Source organism: Pan troglodytes, chromosome 3, assembly GCF_028858775.2.
Source record: "Pan troglodytes isolate AG18354 chromosome 3, NHGRI_mPanTro3-v2.0_pri, whole genome shotgun sequence".
Taxonomy (NCBI): Eukaryota; Metazoa; Chordata; class Mammalia; order Primates; family Hominidae; genus Pan; species Pan troglodytes.
Window position 1 is genome coordinate 27,088,297 of NC_072401.2, and position 17,654 is coordinate 27,105,950.

At 35.5% G+C, this 17,654-nt stretch overlaps 1 protein-coding gene across 18 annotated transcripts in view; it reads left to right on the plus strand.

The window, feature by feature from the left end:
- The window catches only part of TBC1D19 (TBC1 domain family member 19), a 185,504-nt gene that overhangs the window by 39,639 nt on the left and 128,211 nt on the right, over positions 1 to 17,654 (plus strand). For 16 of the 18 annotated variants that reach the window (XR_010156505.1, XR_010156508.1, XR_010156501.1 and 13 more), the window contains 3 exons: positions 13,461 to 13,535; positions 15,022 to 15,085; positions 16,390 to 16,436. Coding sequence is in view for 6 of the 18 variants with exons in the window: in XM_063809445.1 (XP_063665515.1) it covers positions 13,461 to 13,535; positions 15,022 to 15,085; positions 16,390 to 16,436 (186 nt within the window). In the remaining 12 variants the exon portion in view is untranslated. Of the gene's footprint in view, positions 1 to 6,780; positions 6,970 to 13,460; positions 13,536 to 15,021; positions 15,086 to 16,389; positions 16,437 to 17,654 lie in introns of all 18 variants that reach the window. The other 2 variants (XR_010156504.1, XR_010156507.1) reach the window with 1 other exon arrangement.

A 17,654-nucleotide genomic window follows, 5' to 3' on the forward strand; every position in this document is an offset into this window, starting at 1 on the left:
TAATGATGATGATGGTGATAATGCTGATAACGTTGCCTTTTATTGTTTACTTTATTTTAGACATTGTGCTTTAATTCACATCCTTATCTTATTTTTATACCTCCCAACTTTCAGTCTATCTCTCCCAATCTCCTTATGTACTCTCAATACTATTAACTTTAATTATAAGCAGACGAACCCTTATAGCTCACTGCCTTTTAACAAACTTTCAATGATTATTCCCAGTTGCCTAAAAAATGAAGTTCCGATTCCAGAGCCCAGCATTTAAGAATTTTTACTGTCTGTCCTCAGCCTTCCCCTTCCACTTTGTCAGTCTCTGCTGTCTTATAACTGTCCTATGTGCCTGTCCAAGTGAATCATTTTGCCTTTCCCTCTTGCATCATTAACACTTGTTTTCCTGTCCTGGAAAGCCCTTTCTGCCTGTTTTGTGTTACAAAAATCCTATCTATTTTGTGAGGGTCAGCTCAGATGGCATCTCTTCTCTGATGTTATTATTGATTACCCCTGTTGAAAGGGATCTCTCTCTTGAACTCTGTTGAATAGCTCCCTGTTGTTTTATGGCCCTTAGCACAAATTGCAATTTATTATAGTAATTGCTTTATTTTTATTTTTATTTTTTGAGACTGAGTCTTGCTTTATCGCCCAGGCTGGAGTGCAGTGGTATGATCTCAGCTCACTGCAACCTCAGCCTCCCAAAGTGCTGGGATTACAGGCGTGAGCCACTATGCCTGGCCTATTATAGTAATTTCTGTATACATCTTTCTGACATTTATTATATGCCTCTTGAAAGAAGTAACAGTTTAAAAACATTTTTACATAACTGCTGCATCTAGTACACTGGCCTTTATATAGCAGGAGCTTAGTAACTTTATGTTGGATTGATAGTAAAGGAGTTAGCCATCTATTTTCCCAATTATTACACTATTTATTTTAAGGATATTTACTGAATACCTACTCAGTAGAAGATTCTATGCTGCAGAAATTCAGAAATAAATTAGATACAGATTCTGCCTTCAAGTAATTGCAAGGTTTAGTAATTGAAATAAGACTTGGACACTAGATGTAATACAAAGTAAAAGTGCTGTGTGACTAGCGGGAAGTGACTAGGAAGTTTCGTCCGCGCACTGGGAAGGAGTAGTATACAAGTGGTTTCCCACCAGGTTATTCTTTGCCCTTTTTAATGAACAAGAAGCTTTAAAAATCCAGTTAGTGTTTCTTTACACTTTGTATTTAGTAAAACACGGGTAGAAAATATTTTGAATTGTACCCTGGAAAAATTCAATTCATTTTTTTTTTCAGTTAAAGTTTTATGAATTACTTTAACTTCACTTAGCTCTTGATCGTGTCTTCAGAGTTGGGTTATAAATCAGCTTCCTGCAGTTTCTGGCAAGCTACACTGGTACTTAATTTTCTGGGCTCATGAGGTTATGAAGCTTCTTATTCTGTATCAGCATTTCCCGGAATGTTTTCTGCTAAATACTAACCTTGAGAGATGCTCCACAAAAAATGGTTCCTTGGACAAGGAAGTTTGCAAATTGAGGAACACTGCTTTCCTCTTGATGACTCACAATTTGTTTTACTATTTTTACTGGACTTCGTATTTTAGAAGAGTTTTGCGAAGTTAGCACAGAGAGTTCTCATAGATCTCATACGCAGTTTCCCTTATTATTAGCATCTTTACATTAGTATGGTACATTTGTTATAATTAATGAGCCATATTGGCTGATACATTATTATGAACTAAAGTCCGTAGTTTATTCAGACTTCCTTAGTTGTAACCTAATGTCCTTGTTCTGACCCAGGATCTCATCCAGGACACTACATTACATTTGGTTGTCATGTCTCTTTAGACTCTCTTGGCTATGACAGTTTCTCAGACTTTCCTTGTTTTTGATGGCTTTCGCAGTTTTGAGAAGTACTGTTCAGATATTTTGTAGAATATCCCTCTCTTGGAATTTATCTGATGTTTTCTCATGATTAGGCTGGGATTGTGGGTTTTTTGGAGGAAGATCACAGATGTAAACTGCCATTTACATTTATCACATCATATCAGGGTACATACTATTAGCATGATTTATCACTGTAGGTGTTAACCCTGATCATCTGACTGAGGTAGTATTTGTGAGGCTTCTCCACTGTAATGTTACTCTTTTTCCCTCTTTCCATACTGTACTCTTTGGAAGGAAGCCACTACATATAGACCATACTTAAGGAGTGGAGAATTATGTTCCACCTCTTTGAGGGAGGGGTATCTACATAAATTATTTGGAATTCTTCTGCATGAAAGAGTTTCTCTCCTTCCCCATTTATTTATGTATTCAATTATTTATTTACATCAGTATGGACTCATGGATATTCATTTTCTACTTTGAGTTTTAATATTTTTTAATTTTGTTGCGCACAAATTATTGTGGCATGTTAAAGTTTTGGAGAAGTTCTGCAGGAAAGAAACCTGTTTAATTTTATTTAATCCAGTGTTGTTCAAGCTTACTGATCATGAAACCCTATTTCCATGTAAAATACCTTGGGAAATACTTTGCTACGCCCTTCAGTGAAAGCTGTATTTGAAGACATACAGTGTGATAAATATAAGTGCATGAGTTTTCTTGTGAAACAATACTAATAAGCATATAGATCCCTAATTGTATCCTAGGTAATATTCTAGTGCTATACATGTACTCACTCATTTAATGTTCATGATAACCCTATGAGGTGGGTTACTAATGTGGTCTTAGTTCTTACTTTACAAAATGAGAAAGTGGTAGAGCTGAGATTTGAACCTGGTCAGCCCGGCTCCAGAATTTACATTACCTGATATTCAGTCTGTTTATCTAGCTCAGAAATGCTCAGGCAAACTCAAGATGTACTATGTGGTTGAATTTATTCTGTTCTCTGTCAATCCAGTAACCTTGGCAAAAATGATAATTTTGTTAATTTGGCATTACTTCAGTTCTCACCCTCTTCCTAATGGTCTTTTTGCCTTCTATACTGTCACTCCTTTTCCTAAAATTTCCAATACCTTGAGGATAGAGCTCAAATTCTTTTTTTATTTTTATTTTTATTTATTTTATTTTTTATTTTTATTTTTATTTTATTTTATTTTTTTATTTTATTATTATTATACTTTAAGTTTCAGGGTACATGTGCACAATGTGCAGGTTAGTTACATATGTATACATGTGCCATGCTGATGTGCTGCACCCATTAACTCGTCATTTAGCATTAGGTATATCTCCTAATACTATCCCTCCCCCCTCCCCCCACCCCACAACAGTCCCCAGGGTGTGATGTTCCCCTTCCTGTGTCCATGTGTTCTCATTGTTCAGTTCCCACCTATGAGTGAGAACATGCAGTGTTTTTTTTTTTTTTTGTTCTTGCGATAGTTTACTGAGAATGATGATTTCCAATTTCATCCATGTCCCTACAAAGGACATGAACTCATCATTTTTTATGGCTGCATAGTATTTCATGGTGTATATGTGCCACATTTTCTTAATCCAGTCTATCATTGTTGGACATTTTGGTTGGTTCTAAGTCTTTGCTATTGTGAATAGTGGCGCAATAAACATACGTGTGCATGTGTCTTTATAGCAGCATGATTTATAATCCTTTGGGTATATACCCAGTAATAGGATGGCTGGGTCAAATGGTATTTCTAGTTCTAGATCCCTGAGGAATCGCCACACTGACTTCCACAATGGTTGAACTAGTTTACAGTCCCACCAACAGTGTAAAAGTGTTCCTATTTCTCCACATCCTCTCCAGCATCTGTTGTTTCCTGACTTTTTAATGATTGCCATTCTAACTGGTGTGAGATGGTATCTCATTGTGGTTTTGATTTGCATTTCTCTGATGGCCAGTGATGGTGAGCATTTTTTCATGTGTTTTTTGGCTGCATAAATGTCTTCTTTTGAGAGGTGTCTGTTCATGTCCTTCGCCCACTTTTTGATGGAGTTGTTTTTTTCTTGTAAATTTGTTTGAGTTCATTGTAGATTCTGGATATTAGCCCTTTGTCAGATGAGTAGGTTGTGAAAATTTTCTCCCATTTTGTAGGTTGCCTGTTCACTCTGATGGTAGTTTCTTTTGCTGTGCAGAAGCTCTTTAGTTTAATTAGATCCCATTTGTCAATTTTGGCTTTTGTTGCCATTGCTTTTGGTGTTTTGGACATGAAGTCCTTGCCCATGCCTATGTCCTGAATGGTAATGCCTAGGTTTTCTTCTAGGGTTTTTATGGTTTTAGGTCTAACATTTAAGTCTTTAATCCATCTTGAATTAATTTTTGTATAAGGTGTAAGGAAGGGATCCAGTTTCAGCTCTCTACATATGGCTAGCCAGTTTTCCCAGCACCATTTATTAAATAGGAAATCCTTTCCCCATTGCTTATTTTTCTCAGGTTTGTCAAAAATCAGATAGTTGTAGATATGCGGCGTTATTTCTGAGGGCTCTGTTCTTTTCCATTGATCTAGATCTCTGTTTTGGTACCAGTACCATGCTGTTTTGATTACTGTAGCCTTGAAGTATAGTTTGAAGTCAGGTAGCGTGATGCCTCCAGCTTTGTTCTTTTGGCTTAGGATTGACTTGGCAATGCGGGCTCTTTTTTGGTTCCATATGAACTTTAGTTTTTTCCAATTCTGTGAAGAAATTCATTGGTAGCTTGATGGCACAAGACAGGGATGCCCTCTCTCACCACTTCTATTCAACATAGTGTTGGAAGTTCTGGCCAGGGCAATTAGGCAGGAGAAGGAAATAAAGGGTATTCAATTAGGAAAAGAGGAAGTCAAATTGTCCTTGTTTGCAGATGACATAATTGTATATCTAGAAAACCCCATTGTCTCAGCCCAAAATCTCCTTAAGCTGATAAGCAACTTCAGCAAAATCTCAGGATACAAAATCAATGTACAAAAATCACAAGCATTCTTATACACCAATAACAGACAAACAGAGAGCCAAATCATGAGTGAACTCCCATTCACAATTGCTTCAAAGAGAATAAAATACCTAGGAATCCAACTTACAAGGGATGTGAAGGACCTCTTCAAGGAGAACTACAAACCACTGTTCAATGAAATAAAAGAGGATACAAACAAATGGAAGAACATTCCATGCTCGTGGGTAGGAAGAATCAATATCATGAAAATGGCCATACTGCCCAAGGTAATTTATAGATTCAATGCCATCCCCATCAAATTCTTTATTGTGGCTTACAAAGCTAGAAATGATCTTGACCTCTTTAGTTCCTGTCTCATCTCTTGCCTTCTCACACCGTTCTTCCCCAACCTGCCATGCACATACTTTCTCTCTCTCTAATCATACTTGACCTCTTCCACTTGTTGCAATAGGAGAACTTTTGCTTATGCCACTGCGTCTATTTGAAACTGCCTCGTCTCATCCCGTATATTTCTGGCTATACCTGAAACTGCCTCCTCTCATCCCATATGTTTCTGAGTATACTTGAAACTGCCTCCTCTCATCCCATATATTTCTGGCTAGCTTCTGCACATCATTTATGTTATCAAGTGAGATGATAGATTGTTTAGGATGGCTCTCTGACTCCCAGATCTCAGATACTCAGGTACTTTTCCAGTCTCATCCATCCTCCACAGGAGAGGCCCCCTATACTTCTCTACTATAATACTTGGGTTGTTTATATCATCACTTAGATTCTTTAGTGTCTGTGAAGTAGGACCTGAGTCTCTCTTTTCACCACTGTATCTCCAACATCTGGCACAGTCCCCAGCCCGTGGTAGATAATAGATATTTTTTAAAAATTATGAATGAATAGCATAAAGAAAAAATAGAGAACATTCCTAGAAAATATTCAGACCCTTTGACTTAGTAATTCCACTACTAGAACCTTGTATAAAGAATCAGAAACACAGAAACTTATGTTCGTAATAATAGTAAAAAATTTAAAAGAATCTAAATGAATAACAGTAGAGCTTGCTTAAATATGACATGCTGTTTCCAAAAGAAACAATGTTACATAGGCATCAAAAATGTCCATTTTTGAAGAATTATAATGAATAGGAAAAGGCATACATTATAATCTTATATGGAGAAAGCAAAATATAAAACAACATAATTTCACTTTAATCCAAAATATATGTGTTTTTATGTCTCAATTACACACATATACATGCATAGAAAAATGAAAGAAAATATATTAATATTGGTTGTTTTTGTTTGATGTATTATTTTTATTATCAGAGAAGAATTACTAAAATGTTTTTCTATTAGATAGCTGGGTTATAATTAGTTTTTTTTGTCAGAGTGAAGAAAATAGTTTTCAGATTTTGTAATTTCATTGTTTTTTTTACGTGCTATTTGTTTAATATATGGTTTAAAAGTCATTTTATTTACCTTCATTGTTATTAAAAAGTAGTAATGCTATACTAATTTTAAAAATTAGTATGATCATGAATCTTTTATAAATTTTTTGCTTCTCATAATTAGAAATTGCTTTATTTATGAAACTCCTGAAATCCTTTGAGTCAATACCATAGATTCCAATTATTAGGGAAATTTACTTGAAGGCAGCAATAATTTCATTTAGAGAGGATATAGGTTTGGGTAAAAGGTAGATGTCTTCCTAACTGAACATTTTAGATGTTAAAAACCATTCACTTTCCTTTTGAATAACATGAAAGCTTTGAATTTATTTTGTAAGTCTTTTGGGTAGAAACCATCTATTTATTTATTTTGGGGTGCTAAATGTACATTGAAATTATTATATAATAGCACAGGCATAATCATGATTTTTTTTTTTGGCATTTCTTCTAAGACTTAGGGCCTAATTATCCACCTCCACGAATAGGACCTGAGAAAAATTGTGTCTATAAAACTGGAGCTAGAGTGGACCTCAAGTTTATCCAGTCCAAACTCTGGCAAGTGTTCACTTCTCATCTCCTTTTGCTCCAGGACTTCTGGAAACAAGGAGCTCATAATTTCACTGAGTTAAGTTATATTTGAGGTAAATATTTCTACTTGTTGCAAAGTGTCTTTTTTAATATTAAATGATCATCTGCTCCTTACTACATTTACTCACTGGTCCTCGTTTTGTGCTTGGCACATAGACAGCATTCAGTATATTAATATATTAGTCAGTGAGTCAGCGAGTGAATAAAGGAATGAATGGATACCACTTAATTAAGATTAGAGTTCTTGAGGAAACCTAAAGGATGGCCAAGCTTGAAAGCAGCTGCTTGCTTCTTCATCTTGGATTTCCCCTCATTGTCAGGAAATTCTATTCCTGTTTCTGATAACTGTGGAACTGACTCCTTTGACCATCCAAGATTTCAATGGAAATGACTTCACTTACCATCTGACTGAAGTTCTTGCAAGAGATACCTTGGAAAAGACCTCTCCACCTTGACATAGTGTTATAGATATGCGACAGAGGATAGACATGGCCAGCAACTGGGGTCACTTTTCTTTCCTTATGTTTAGGATTTTCAAGGAAGTGGTATATGTTCAATTGACAATGTTCAAGTTTAGCCATATCTAGCTTTTCTGTTTGCTCATTCTTTCATGTTTTTTCTGTAGTTTATGACATATGGACTGATACAGATCTTATGAACTTTTTGCAAACTATCTCTGTCCCATATTATTTGTATATCTGTCTTATCCTCCTGACTTCCACCACAAAAGTGATGTGTTGCTTAGTGACAGGAATGCTGTTTTATTCATCTTTAGTGGCATGTATTTAATAGGTGGCTAATAAATATTTGCTAAATCAATGTATTTTCATCATGTAAAAACTCAGATAATATACCTCATTTTCCCCTGTTCTAGTTATTAAAAAACCCCACTTTTCTGAATTGGACATACTCTTTTCTTTCCTCAATGTTTAGTCATAGTATTTCTCTGTTCCGGGTCATTTCTAAGTTCCTGCTTTAATTGTGTAGCTCAGAAAAAAATGGTAATCAAATAAGTTTTAATCAGCACTTCTTACATTCTTAACAGTCTTTCTCATTGTGCTTTCATGTGTTACTTTTTAAGTTTCCTCATTTGTAAAATGATAGTAATGACACACATCTTATAGGTTAGTAAAATAACATACATAAACACATGTAAATCACATAGTTGTGTTTCATCAACTCTTTCCATTGAGAATACTTTCTTATATGTCTAATTTCTTTTCTGTGTAACTTTTTCTCTTGACTGTTTTCTCTATATATTACATCTAATGTTAAATTTAGAGTTGGTAAATTGAAATTCTTGATACAATGGGATATCTATATTTGGAGAACTGTGATTCATCACTTTACAGAAAATACCTGAATGAGCAGTTTTTGCCAAAATAATTATTTAAAGGATAATTTAACAAATATTCAACATCTTGTCTAGGTGTCATTCCAAAAGTTATCTTTCTATTTTGAATGGCCTTCATGTTTGAATTTTTAGTAAGTTTTATGCTGTTTTAAAATTGTGTATTGCAGTCTTGAAAATTTGTACAGTACAGCTGACCCTTAAACAATGTGGGGTTTAGGGGTGCTGACCCTTCATGCAGTCAAAAATTCACATATAACTTTTGACTCCCCCAAAACTTAAGTACTAATAGCCTACTGTTGACCAGAAACCTCACTGATAACATTAAGTGGATTAACACATATTTTATATGTTATATATATTATATACTATATTCTTACAATAAAGAATGCTAGAGAAAGGAAAATATGAAGAAAATCATAAGTAAGAAAAATATACTTATTATTTATTAAGTGGGAGTAGATCATCATAAATATCTTCATCATAAATGATCATAAATCATCTTCACATTGAGTAGGCTGAGGAGGAGGAGGAAGAGGAAGGGTTGGTCTTGCTGTCTTGCCTGGCAGAGGCAAAAGAGGTAGAGGAGGTGGAAGGGATACAGGAGAGGCAGGCACACTTGGTGCAGTTTTACAGAAATACATTGTAACTCCCACCTGACATTTTTACTTTTTCATTTTTCTAAAAATATTTCTATATGGTTCCAGTCCTCTTTCACTGTTTGCTTTAGTTTCAAGGGTCCATGTTGCAAAATGGAACCTTCTATGATATGGACACTGAAGTCAAAAGCAGTCTTGAATAATCAGAACTCTTCTGCCAGATTGTCTAATGTCAATTTGTTTTTTGGCACCACTTCTTCTACGTGTTCTTCCTCATTATCTGACAGTGGTCTGGAAGCAGTCATCTCCATCAAGTTGTTTTTAATTAACTTCCTCTGGTGTGGTGTCTATTAGCTTTTGAATTTCTCTAAAATCTCTATCTTGCAACCCTTCACTCCCAACCTTTTTTGGTCATATCTATAATCTCTTTCATTATTTCCTTGATTGACTCTCTTGTAAATCCTGTGAAGTCTGTACAACATCTGGAAACAGTTTTCTCTAGCAGGAATTTACTGCTTTGGGCTTGATGGCTTTCACAGCTTTTTCCGTAACAACAATGGTGTCTTCAATGGTATAAGTCTTCCAGACTTTCATGATGATCTCTGTATTGGGTTTCTCTTCCATAGCATTGGCAAATCTTTTCCATAGGGTGCTGTATATAATGAGCCTTAAAGGTCCCTATGACCCAGACCAAGAGGCTGAATTAGAGACGTTGTGTTTGAGGGTAAGTAGACCAATTTGATATCTTCTGTGTTGAACTCGTGGTGTTCTGCGAGGCGAAGGGCATTGTCCAATATCAAAACAGCTTTAAAAACAGTCCTTTACTGACAAGGTACTTCCTGACATCAGGGAAAAAGCATAAACTGAACCAATCCAGAAAAAGGGTTCTTGTTGTCCAGGCCTTCTTGTTTTAAAACCGAAAGCCTGGCAATTGGTGTTTATCTTTTCCCTTCAAGGCTCAGGGGGTAGCAGCTTTACAGATAACGGCAGTCCTGTTCCTAAACCCAACTGCATTTACAAAAAATGGTAGAATTAGCCTATTTCTTCTTGCCTTAAATCCTGGTACTTGCTTCTCTTACTTACTAATGAAAGTCCTATGTGGCAATTTTTCCCCCTTAGAATAAGGCACTCTCTTCTGCATTAAAAACCCGTTCAGCCAGATATCCTTTTTCCTCAATGATTTTAATGGCATCGGGAACTCATCTTCTGCCTCTTGGTCAGCAGAAGCTACTTCTTTTGTTATCTTGACATTTTTAAGCCAAACTGATTTTGAAAATGTCAAACCATCCTTGGCTGGGATTAAATCCTCCAGCTTTAGATCCTTTACCTTTCTTTTGCTTTAAATTGTCATGTAATGACTTCACTTTTTCTCAAATCATATTTGGAGTCTATGGGTATGCCTTTAGTAACCCTGCACCCACATAAAAGCTGTATTTTCAATGCTAGATAAAAGAGTATTTTGCAAAAAAAAAAAATGCAAGATTTTCACCTCTGGTGGTATAGCTACAGCCATGGCTTCATGAATTTCCTTTTCTTTTTTTACAATGGTCCTTATGCTGGATTCATTTCTCTTGAAGTGATGGGCAACTGCAGCTGCAGACCTCAATCTTCCGTACATATCAAGCAATTCAATGTTTTCTTGCAATGTCATGACTTTTCTTCTTGGGAGCATTTCTAGCATCACTAGTGGCTTTTTGTATGGGTCCCATGGCATTATTCAGGGACAATATTGTGCTCAACACAATAAAAAAATGTGAGACTGCGAGAGATCACTTTTTACTGCAATACACAATTTACAGGCCTGTGGAACTGCTCACATGGAGATGATTAGCATCACCCAGGGTTTCAAGCAGATACTCACAGCACTTGAATTCACTGTGAATTCAATAGCAAGAGGAGGTGGCTACAAAATTGTTACAGTAATATAGTATGTGCTACAGTTAATTTTATGCAGTTGTGATTGAATACTGCGTCTTTATGTTTGTTCATATTTCTCTCAACTTCAAATGGTACCATGTATAGTCTGAAAGTATATATACGTTTTTAATAAAACTTAACTTTTTATAATAGTTTTGTGTATACTTTATGGTAGGAAATGATAAAATAGACTACTAGTATCTACATATATTTTATGCATTCAGAACAAACCCAACTTTTTCTTAAAATTTTCAATATGTCTAGGCTATATGGTTTGTCTGTGAGGTTTTTTGAAGTTGTTGCTGATCTCCAGAATTTTTTCCAATATATTTATTGGAAAGAATTTAAATATAAATAAACCCATACAGTTCAAGCCTATGTTGTTCAAGTGCCAACTCTGTATATTATGAGCTGCACATTAATGTCTATTGTATTTAATAACTTTAATTTTGTTTTTATGTCTGAGAGTTAATGCCTTTTTATCAATTCTAGAGCTGTTTGCATGAGTGATTGAAAATGAGAATATTTGTAACCATAATTTAATAGCTAGCAATTTGGTTCCTTATAATAGGATAAATAAAAATCCAGGGATTGGATTTTTAATATGTATGCAAATTTTATTTTATTGTGATCATTTAATTAGAAGTATTTTTTAATAAGCTTTTTCTTACCTGTTTCCTCCACCATTTGGGGTGGGAGGCAGCAGGTAACAGAAGGCTTGTTAGAGGAAATGATACTTAATCTGACATCAGAAAGGTGAATGACATTTATCTAAATAAGGTGGGTGTAAAGATATTGAATGTGGAAGGTAGGTTGTATCATTATAATTAATGTTTGCTCATTAACAATGTACCCAAATAAGAGGTACCAAATAAGTCTGGGATCTAAGAGAATTATTTATAGTTAAGGAGAGAATTAAAATAAGCCAATAAATAGAGTTAATTTGGGAGCTATTTCATGTAATGTATTGAGTATGCTTTTATTCTTGAAAATCTATTTCTATAAATGTAGTAAACTGAACTTTATACATTTCACATAGCTCGATATTTATTCAGAAGAATTTTTTCTGTTCAGTCACTGCTTGGGCCATTGCATTAAAATTTTTTAAAATACTTGCAACATTACTTAGGGTAGAAATATGTTTAATTATTGAGCATTTATTATGTGCTAGACACAGTGTGATTTGTACCATGATAGGTGGAGGACAGGGTGTTATGAAAGCCCATAAGCAAAGTCACCTAATGCTATCTTGGTTGGGGACCAGGTGAGAAAAGTTTTAATGGAGGAAGGGATATTTAAGCTGATACCTAAAAGGTGAATAAGATTTATTTAGACAAGAATAAGAATGTTGGAGGTGGGAGTTGAGCTTGGAGAGCAAATTTCAGATAAAGACTAATGTATTTGAATGTGTGTATTGAAGAAGCTATGAATAATGATAGCTGTAGTAAAAGCCATCACTTATTGAATGATAATTATCATATTATGCCACTGTTTGAGTCAGTTTACATGTATTAACATCTTTAATCTTTGTAACAGCCATATAAGGGAACTGTTGTTATTATTCCACTTTCATTAATTGATTATTGATTATTAATTGTTCTTTATGAGTAATATACCGTTCTCTCCTTCTTTCCTTATTAGGTCTGAATTTTGGGACTTTGGTATTGTTTTATTTTGGTTTCAGTGAGCCAGAAGTGGTCTGTAGGCACATTTAGTAAAAAGACAAAAAACATCATATGGCATTTTAGCTTGTCATTGAAAAGAATATTATATTAAAATATGGTATTTATGGATGATCAAACCTAGGACTATTAAAACTTAATTTCCATGTTATAAGAAATAGAAGAGATAATGAAGAAGGTAATCAATACTATGAAAAATAGTGAGACAAGTCTAGATTGTGACACATTCTAAGAGATAACTGGCCTGGACCTTTCAAGAAAGTCAGTATCATTAAAAAAAAAAAAAAAAAGAAGAATAGAGAGATTCTGGATTAAACTGCTCTGAAAGACAGAGACATAACAACCAATGAAATGTAATGCATGAATTTTGAATGGATCCCAGATTTTAAAAAACTATAAAAGATATTTTGGAGACAACTGGAAAATTTGAGTATATATGGACTAAGTATGACATCATGAAATATTAATTTTCTTAGGTATGATAATGATATTGTGATATGTTGGAAAATGTCCTTATTCTAAGAATATGCATGCTGATGTATTTAGGGGTAAAATTTCATTTTTGGAAAAATTACAATGTAATAATTTCTGTACATTTTTACCTTTTACTAGGTCATTAATGAGATTCCTAAGTATTAAACATTTATAAAATACTTAAATTTAACTTATCTTTTTATCTGATATTTTCCATATAATGTTTATTACCATATGACTTCTTGACATTTTAAAAAATCTGTCCTCATTCCCATCCTCAACTAAAATATCAGTTATTTGAGGACTGAGGCTTTCTGTTATTCACTGCTTAATTCATAGCACAAAGGATAGTATCTGGCATATAGTAGGCGATAGTCAGTATTTGTTAAGTGGACTAATAAATAAGGATAACCAATCTCAACCAGCCTTACCATTTCTATATAATTTGTAATATCTTTAATTTTTTTATTAGTTTTAGTATTGTTACTGGAAAAGATAATTGATTGTTTTTTATGTTTCAGGGAAGTTGGGAAAAAAGAATTTTGAAGAGTTTAAATAGTATGTGCACTGAACTGAGTATCCCACTGGCACGAAAGGTACTTTTAAACATTTTTCTGTTTAAGTACTTCATTGTGAATCAAATACTAGAAAGTATCATGAAGTTATATAACTGTTAGGCACATTTATTTATTTATTTATTTAGAGACAGAGTCTTGCTCTGTCACCCAGGCTGGAGTGCAGTGGCGCGATCTCGGCTCACTGCAACCTCCGCCTCCTGGGTTCAAGCAATTCTCCTGCCTCAGCCTCCAAGTAGCTGGGACTACAGGCACCCGCCACCAGGTCTGGCTAATTTTTTTTTATTTTTGATAGAGACGGGGTTTCACTGTGTTAGTCAGGAGGGTCTCGATCTCCTGACATCATGATCCGCCCACCTTGGCCTCCCAAAGTGCTGGGATTACAGATGTGAGCCACTGTGCCCGGCCTATTTATGTATTTTTACTAGTATATCACCTTGGTTTGAAACAAAAATCTGTAAAAGGCCAATTATGTGGGTATATTCTATATGGATTTATATTTTGTATGCTATAATAATTATTATAACAAACCTGTATCTTAGCAAATAAATAGAAATATGAATCTGTAGTACAGATGAGTTAGACATTTGGCTGTAAAGATTAGGAATATGCTTTAAAGATTTTAATTACCTTTAGTCTCCTTACCTTTTGGCTAATTAGCACAACAGTCATATTCCTTGAATGACAGATAGAGTTCAGGCATACTGTGATCTTGTAATAGGTAATACGGTACCATCTTTCGGTATTAACATAGGAAACGAAAAGGATAATTTGTCATCTCTCTGTAGAACTGGAATTCTATTTAGATCTAATACTCAACATTTATGTTACTCTGGGCATTGAGGAGAAAAGAGGAGAAAGAAAAGAAAAAACACTTGAGGGATGTTCTGTTTTCTTTGTAGCTGCTCACAAGTAGGAGAGAGTCAGTTTCCCTTTACTTCATTCTCCCTACCTGCTATTTATTCCCTGTTGTTGGACAGGATGTAGTAGGTATACTTTGGATAATATCCAAGGAAAAATTACTGAAGGCACCAGAAGGATGGTGTTTAAAAAGGGATACATTTATATTAAAAACTGTCTAAATATGTAGTATTGTATAATATACTGCCTTTCTTATAGGAAGATGATGCTACTGACTCTTAGTCACACTCTCTTGGCCAGTCCCCCTTGTGATGCTTTTCTGAGACTGCTGAATGGGGGTAAGAGATGTAGTATGTGGCTGAGGAGCAGTTTTTCTTTGTGAAATTTACTGGCCAGTACAGATCACTTACCTTCTTTTATTGGACTCATTAGCACCATGTTCTAAATAAGCCATTGAGACTAGATATAACATAATAGTTAAATAATAATTTAAATGCAGTTACCCCCCAAATTCAACATGTTTAATGAAATTATACTGTTATGATCATTTATTTAGCTATTAAATAAGTTATTGATTCTTGTTTTTAGTTGTATTGCTAGACTTCAAAAAATGAAATGAAACCAGTTTCAAAATTACCTTTTCCAGAGGCCAGTTGGAGAACAGAAAGAACTTCTTAATAAATGGAATGAAATGGGAACTGATGAACCAGGTATGTGAACAATTTTTTCTGAATGTAGTAGTGGAAAAATAATTGCCTTCTTAACTGTGGATCCAAAATAACATAATTAACAATTCTTTTGGGAAGATTGCAATTTTCCTTCTCATTAATTTTCTATCATCTGGAAAACCAGAATTAGACTGACCTACTCAAACTCCCAGACACCACATGCAACTAATAAATACAGACATCAGGAGCAGCTTTTTGTTTGTTTGTGTTTTTAGAGACAGGTTCTTGCTCTGTTACCTGTGCTGGAGTACAGTAGCATGATCACAGCTCACTTTAACCTCAAGCTCCTGGGCTCAGAGGGTCCTTTCACCTCAGCCTCCTGAGTAGCTAAGACTACAGGCACACACCACCATGCCTGGCTAATTTTTTTATTTTTTGTAGAGATGGGGTTTTGCTATGTTGCCCTGGCTCTCTCTGTTGAACTCCTGGCCTCAAGTAATCCTCCCATCCTCCCACCAGAGCCTCCCAAAGTGCTGGGATTACAGGTGTGAGCCACTGTGCCTGGCCTTATTTATCCTTTTTTAAGGCAGCCTTTAAAAACATTTTTATAAAATTATAAATTATCCAGTGGATTTTTGAGATTCTTGTCTTTTAATTAAGGTAAATATTGTGCAAGCTTAATTATATTGGGTTGTTAAAAATAGGATAAATAGTGAAAAATACGTTTGAAGACTTTAAAATGTTTTAAAGAATTTATTTTTGTTCATTTTAATATTTAAAATCTAGTCAATTTTGTAAATATAAAATGAATAACAACTATATTTCATTTACTATGATAGATGCCTATAATTGTATAGACAGACATGTACATAACCCTTCCTCCTCCCCTTCCTTTACCACTGCTAAAAATACATGTAGGGGACTAGGTAAGAGATAAATACCATAATAGAGTTATTATATATAGTTATTTGAATTCAAAAGGGGGAATAGTTTAATACAACTAGAGGAATTCACTAAGTGCATTGTTTGTATTTTAAGTACATTGAGAATTCTCATATAGTACCTTTCTGTTACATTGACATTGTTTGGCCAATTCAGTTATAAATAATTACAATTTGTGAATAAGATGCTCTTAATTTCTTCCAGAATATGTCATCTAGGATGTTAAGGGCAGAAATTGTCTTTTCATTTTAACGTTCTCTGTACTTAATGCGGTGTATGCATTCTCAAGAAATGTTTGAATTAATCTATCTGTATGATAACATGTGAAAGAATGATTAACATTTATTTAATAAGCCTTCATATATTATTAGCTGAAATTTTGTTTATAATCTATCTTATTCTAGATTTAAGCCTTTTCAGACCTGTTTATGCACCTAAGGATTTTCTTGAGGTAGGTTCTATTGGATAAATACACATATATTAATGAATGAATAATGTGAATAAATGATGATGTAAAAATATATCAAGGCAGAGGGATTAGCATGTAAAAAGCCCCAGAGTCACTGAAGCAGTAGAATGACATGATCAGATCTGTGTTTGAAAATTACCATTGGAAAATATATTGGAATATGGAAAGATTAGCATTGAGTAAATCAGTTAGGATAATTTTGATTAAAAAATAGTAACTGTAGGAAGTGGGTTCCAAGATGGCCAAATACGAACAGGCCCAGTCTGCAGCTCCCAGCGTGATCAACACAGAAGACGGGTGATTTCTGCATTTCTAACTGAGGCACCTGGTTCATCTCATTGGGACTGGTCAGAAAGTGGGTGCAGCCCACGGAGGGTGAGCCGAAGCAGGGAGGGGCATCGCCTCACCCGGGAAGGGCAAGGGGTTGGGGGATTTCCCTTTCTGACCCAAGGGAAGCCATAACAGACTGTACCAGGAAAATCAGAACACTGCCAACTAAACACTGCGGTTTTCCAACAGTCTTAGCAAACGGCACACCAGGAGATTATATCCCATGCCTGGCTCAGCAGGTCCCATGCCCACGGACCCTTGCTCACTTCTAGTCCGAGATCAAACTATGAGGTGGCAAGCCTGGCTGGGGGAGGGGCAACCGCCATAGCTGAGGCTTGAGTAGGTAAACAAAGTGGCGGGAAGCTCGAACTGGGTGGAGCCCACCACAGCTCAACGAGGCCTGCCTGCCTCTGTAGACTCCATCTCTGGGGGCAGGGCATAGCTGAACAAAAGGCAGCAGACAACTTCTGCAGACTTAAAACATCCCTGTCTGTCAGCTCCGAAGAGAGCAGTGGTTCTCCCAGCACAGTGTTTGAGCTCTGAGAACAGACAGACTGCCTCCTCAAGTGGGTCTCTGACACCCGTGTAGCCTAACTTGGAGACACCTCCCAGTAGGGGCTGACTGACACCTCATACAGGCCAGTGCCCCTCTGAGACAAAGCTTTCAGAGGAAGCATCAGGCAGCAATATTTGCTCTTCTGCAATATTTGCTGTTCTGCAGCCTCCGCTGGTGAAACCCAGGCAAACAGCATCTGGAGTGGACCTCCAGCAAACTCCAACAGACCTGCAGCTGAGGGACCTGACTGTTAGAAGGAAAACTAACAAACAGAAAGGAATAGCATCAACATCAACAAAAAGGACATCCACACC